Source organism: Octodon degus, unplaced genomic scaffold (assembly GCF_000260255.1).
Source record: "Octodon degus isolate 3935 unplaced genomic scaffold, OctDeg1.0 scaffold00137, whole genome shotgun sequence".
Taxonomy (NCBI): domain Eukaryota; kingdom Metazoa; phylum Chordata; class Mammalia; order Rodentia; family Octodontidae; genus Octodon; species Octodon degus.
Window position 1 is genome coordinate 7,688,367 of NW_004524713.1, and position 5,767 is coordinate 7,694,133.

General features: G+C 35.1%; 1 protein-coding gene across 1 annotated transcript in view; it reads right to left on the minus strand.

Moving 5' to 3' along the window:
- LOC105743581 (olfactory receptor 1J1) overlaps positions 1–2,849 on the minus strand; it is a 4,506-nt gene extending 1,657 nt beyond the window's left edge. The window contains exon 1 of the mRNA XM_012516971.1: positions 1,949–2,849. Within this exon, the coding sequence (XP_012372425.1) occupies positions 1,949–2,849 (901 nt within the window). The remainder of the gene's footprint in view (positions 1–1,948) is intronic.
- Between the last annotated feature and the right edge of the window lie 2,918 nt (positions 2,850–5,767).

Below are 5,767 nucleotides of genomic sequence, written 5' to 3' on the forward strand. Positions count from 1 at the left end.
CACACACACACACACACACAACCTACCTGATGTCTTAGGAAACATTTTTACTTTATTCCACTGCAAACTATGAAAAGAAGTGAAACTAGTTTCAAGCAGTGCTCTATCATATTCTCCAGCCCCCTCTCATTTCTTCTTTATTATTGTTCTGGCTTTCATAAAAGCAAAGGGCATACAGGAAAGGTCTTAGATGATCTTCATATTCAAGCTCTCCTTTTAAGCTTGAAGTATACAGGACAGTACCTCCCTTCCCACTGGGAGGATTTTAAGCTCACTGAAAGCTTTATGCAAAATGCATGTACTTATAGGACCCTTTCTTATCTCTAATTCACTTACATTTTTAATCCATCTTAGCTTGCAAGGTTGAAGAAATATAATATTAATTATATGGTATTTTCTTTAAGTGCTTCATTTTGAATCTTAAAACTCACGCTAGTGTATTTTATTTTGTGTCTACTAAATCTTTATGTCTCTGTGGAAACTTCTCATTTAATATCTTGACCCATGATGTTATCTCTTCTTGATCAATATAGAACTTTGTGTATCTTCATAATTCTAAGACTTTGGTAAAGCCACCCCTCTCTGGGAATTCTTTCATGTCTGCTTCTACCATGCTGTGTTACTCATTCCTTCTTGGGCTTAACATAGTGCTCCATATAAAGGATTACTGTCCCTACCACCATGAATTGTTCTTGACATAGACAACCACAAATCACATCTTCTTTCACTAACTGTAATTTGGAGATGTTTTGCAACTCTTTGAGCCCAATAATTTTCCCAAGCTGACTCTTAGAGTTGTTCTCAGAATGAAATTAGCTCTTAGAGCAGTAACTGAGGTGGCCGTGTCACTTCAGTTACGTGCATGTGTTTGGAAGAAAGGAAGTGTGAACTGCATTTCTGAAGGACAAGAAAGCAGTGTGTTTTTGTCTATGTAAAATATAACTTCATGTTACCTTTGAAAGTTCTTGTATTACTGTATGTCTTGGTCCCTTGGTGAAAGAGGAGCTATATGTTAATAAAAATGGAAAAATTTGTAGAAATGAAAGTATGAAAGACATATTTTATAACAAATTTAAAATTTGAAGAACTATCCCTGATATCTTCAATCTAAAGATATTACCTAAATTATACCACACTGATACATGCATACTTTTACTTATAATAGCAAAATTTCTAATGGCTAAATCTTATAACTAGTTCATATAGCCATCAGTGGATGAGTGGATAAAGAAAGTGGAATAAATACAACAGAGTAAAACCCTGCTACAAAGAAGGGTGAATTTGAGATATTTTTAGGTAAATTAATATACCTCATGACCATAATCTTAACTAAAATAAATCTAACATACTAGTTTAAATATTATATCATTTCTTTTGTGTGAGAAATTCAAAGGGTAAATAAAAATCATATTGGATAATAGCTATTGGGAAGAAGAAAGAGGATGTCCAAAAGAGAGAGGAACAAGGAAGGAAGGAAAAAGAGAGAGGAAAGAAAAGGAAAAAAGATTTTAAAAAGAGAATGGAAGAAAAAATTGAAACAAAGCTTTTGTAAATGATAGTGTAGGAAGGGTTAGAGGGAGGGGAGAGGAATTAAAAAAGGAAAATTAAAGTGTATTACATACAGCTACGAATTCACAATAACAAATGTGATCATATGCATGGAAAACATGTACCAATAAAAATGATAATAGCCAAAATATTTTCCAACATCAATATTGAATAAAAGATCAAATAAAGTCATATAAAACATTTAATATTTCATTATCTTCCCTAACAAGGGCAGATATGTCAGCAATGATTTTCAAAAGAAAGCAATGGAAGGAAGACAAATAAGCAATATTTTAAACAATTTATATTTATGTTATTGAGGAAATAAGATCATATAGATGTTACAGAGAGAAAAAATATCAGCTGGAAGAATATGTTTTCCTATTCAAGAATTTTCTGAAGGCCCCTTTCATGTCTTTATTTCTCAGGCTATAAATGAAGGGATTCAACATGGGTGTGACCACAGTGTACATCACTGAAGCAATTATCTCATTGTCATTGCTGTTGATGGAGGGAGGAAGAAAATAGAGACCAATAATTGCTCCATAATAGAGAATAACTACTGATAGGTGGGATCCACACGTGGACAAGGCTTTGCAAATGCCCTTGGTAGAGGGAACCTGGAGGACTGTGACCCCAATACGACCATAAGAGGCCAGGATACACAGGAATGGAAGCATAATGGCTGCCAAACCTGCAGTAAAGATTACCAGTTGGTTAAGGGAGGTATCTGAGCATGACAACCTGAGCAGGGCACCAAGGTCACAGAAGAAGTGAGGGACAATATTTTTAACACAGAAGGAAAGCTGGGCCAAGAGGAGGGTATGCAAAAGAGCACATGCACAAGCAATGACCCAGGACATGGCCACCAGCATGACACAAAGGCTCTGACTCATAATGGTAGTATAGTGTAGAGGGTGACAGATGGCTACATACCTGTCATAGGCCATTGAAGTGATAAGAAAGCTGTCCAGGTCAGCAAAAAATATGAAAAAATATGTTTGTGAAACACAACCCTCATAGGTGATAGATCGGTGCTGGGTCCTCATGTTGGTCAGCATCTTTGGGACAGTGACAGATGAAAAGGAGATGTCGGTGAGAGCCAAGTGGCTGAGGAAGAAGTACATGGGTGTGTGGAGGTGGGAGTCCAGCCGGATAAGCAGGATGATGAGTAGGTTCCCCAGCACTGTGGTCAGGTACATGACCAGGAACAGGACAAAAAACACAGCCTGCTGCTCTGGCTGGATGGGAAGCCCCAGGAGGAGGAACTCAGAAACGTTGCTCTGGTTCTCAGGCCTCATACTTGTATATCAGCTGCAGATAGAGGAAAACTGGGATATCTTAGAATAAGAAATGATATTTGTGGCAGAGGATGATGGCAGTATTCTCTTGACTTATTGTCTGTAAGTGATAACATTAAGAGTTAATGTTCACTAAATGCTCTCCCTTTATAGTATTTTTACAGCATATGGGTAGTAACTAATTTAATAGACTATTGACTCTAGAGTTTGTTTTCTGAAAGCAATTATTTGTCATCAGAAACATTAATTCCCCTCATAACTTTGTGTGTAATGATCTGTTTAATTCTGCATCCCCTACTTGTCTGCACAGTCCTTTTTCATTTCTAATACGTTTATTGGTTGTAAATTTAGAGTGTGTCACAGATAAATGCACAAATAATATAAATTTGTTGGTAAAATACAAGATGCCACATCTGATCAAAATCATTGTTACAGTTTCAGCCAAAAACTTACATCAGACCTATTTCAGGAACTTCACCAAGGTCCTTATTTAAAATCCTCTTAAGACCACTATTTTATTTAATTACCACAAGTATCAAATTTCAAAAAAGTATAATCTAAAAGCCAAAATTAATTTTTAAGAGGAATTCTAGTCATTTCATGGGTCTAAACTAAGGGATTGAAACACATATATAACCCAAGTCAATATAAAAATATTGTCATATTTTTAAAATAAGGGATTCATTACCATACAATTTTTATTATAAAGCAACAATGATTATATAAATATTTTATTTTTACAAAAAAATCAATAAAGGAAACTGTCCTTCCGATATGATTTGAAACTGTCTCATTGCTATCTGTTTGTCAATAAAACTTTGAGAAAAAAAAAAATCAATAAAGCAGTGCAGGAAAATACAAAATGTGGAAATAGGTTTATAATGAAGACAGAAGTCAGTGGGGCTGAAAAGGATGCACTGTATAATGAATGGTGCTGAATAATTGACTATCCTTACAGAAAATAAAGGACTAACATTACATCCCTTACTTCATACCATACAGTAAAAATCCCTCCTGGCTTAAAGAATTAAATATGAGAAGCAAATTTTTGGTACTTATTTTTATGTTAGAATAATAACCTATTTCTTAATCAAGATCCCTAAAAGTGGAATACCACAGTAAAAATTCTGGTAAGTTTGACTTATTAAAATGGTGAACACAATAACAAAGCCATTAAGTTGAGACAGGTTACAAATGAGACAATGTGTAGTCATCACAAGATTTATATTCAGAGAGGGCCAGCCAAATAGCTCAGCCGATTAAAGCACCTGCAAGCAGGCCCAGGGGGTAGGGGTTTCATCCTTGAGCCTGCTACACCGGCCCCGCCCCCGGGGTGGGCTAAGACAGCAATTTAGACTGGATGTGGTGTCGGCCTGTAATTCCAGCACTTGGGAGGCTGTAAACCTTCGGATTACTACAAGTCTGATCTAGTAGTGAGACCCTGAACACCCCGTAGACCCTTCCCTAAAATACAGGAAAAAAAAGATTTATATAAGCTCAAGTCATCAGATTCTGACATTGCCAGTCCTGTAGATAACCCACTACTATAGTGGAGTACTGGACTATATTAGAATATTTTGCTGAATTCACACACCTAAAATATTTGGATGGCAATGTAATATTCATCTCTGACAAAACTGAACAAAAAATGGTGATATCAATGAAGGACAGTTTTGTATCTGTATATACAAAATAGATAGATATATAGCTACTTTCTCCTAATTCAATAAGAAGAAAGATATGTACTAATAGTGTTTAGACCAGAAATCACATATGTATCTTGTGCTATGAATGACTACTACAAAGACAACAATATGCAATGTATTAATTGTTGTAATTCTCCAATGAACCTATTTTGAAGTTGTCACATTGAAATTTTTTTCTCAATAAAATTAATTTTAAAAAACAGAATATATATCAAGTTCCTAGGCATCAATAAAGACAAAAAATGCAGTCGAAATGTAGCATATAATATGAACTGGAAATCCACAGGAAATTAATATAAGGTGGTAAATAAATACATATTTTTTCTTTTTATTCATTTATTTGTTTATTTTTCATTTTAATGAGAAAAAAGATAAAATAGCAATGAAACAGTTTCAAAACAGGTTAGTATGACAGTTACAATAATTAATACATGGCATATTGTTGTCTTCATAGTAGTTATTCAGAGGACAAGATGCAGACATGATATCTTGTCTAAACAATGTTGATACAAATCTTTGTTCTCAATGAACTAAGAGAAAGAAGCTGTATATCTATCCTAAATATCTTGTATATACACATATTTTTTACACACACACACACACACACACACACACACCAAAAAAGATTTTTTATTTGTAGCCTCCTTTTTGTGTCTTGTTTTGTCAGAGATGAGTGTTCGATTGCTGTAAGAAACACTGTATTTGGTGAAGCCTTTAAAGGACCTTTTCATACTTGAGGCCAGACCAAAGATTGTAGCTACTTTAATTCAATAAAATAACCCAATATAGTCCAATAGTCCATAATAGTAGTGGGCTATTAGCACACAACTGACTGTTGTCTGAAGTTGTTGATGTGAGTATTTTACAGCTCAGCATATTAATATAGCTTTACTTTTTATACCTTGTGGTTACACTTTTCTGCTGGACGGTTAAGGCCAAGTTAAGCAAGACCTATGTAACTCAAAATGTAATTTTTTCTATCTGATAACGTCAGTCAAATCCCCTCAGGATTTACCCTGGAACCATGTACAGCACCTTATGGATCTTTTGTCAGTGTCAGCCATGTGGATGAATCATGGCCATTGCTTGACCAATGTGCTCTCTGTGAAAGCCTGAGAGAATGTTTTCTATCCATGTGACTCTCCTTAGGCACACTCTGCACCATTGATCACTTTCCTCTGTGGCCCCATCATCTCCTTGATCAGAAAATTT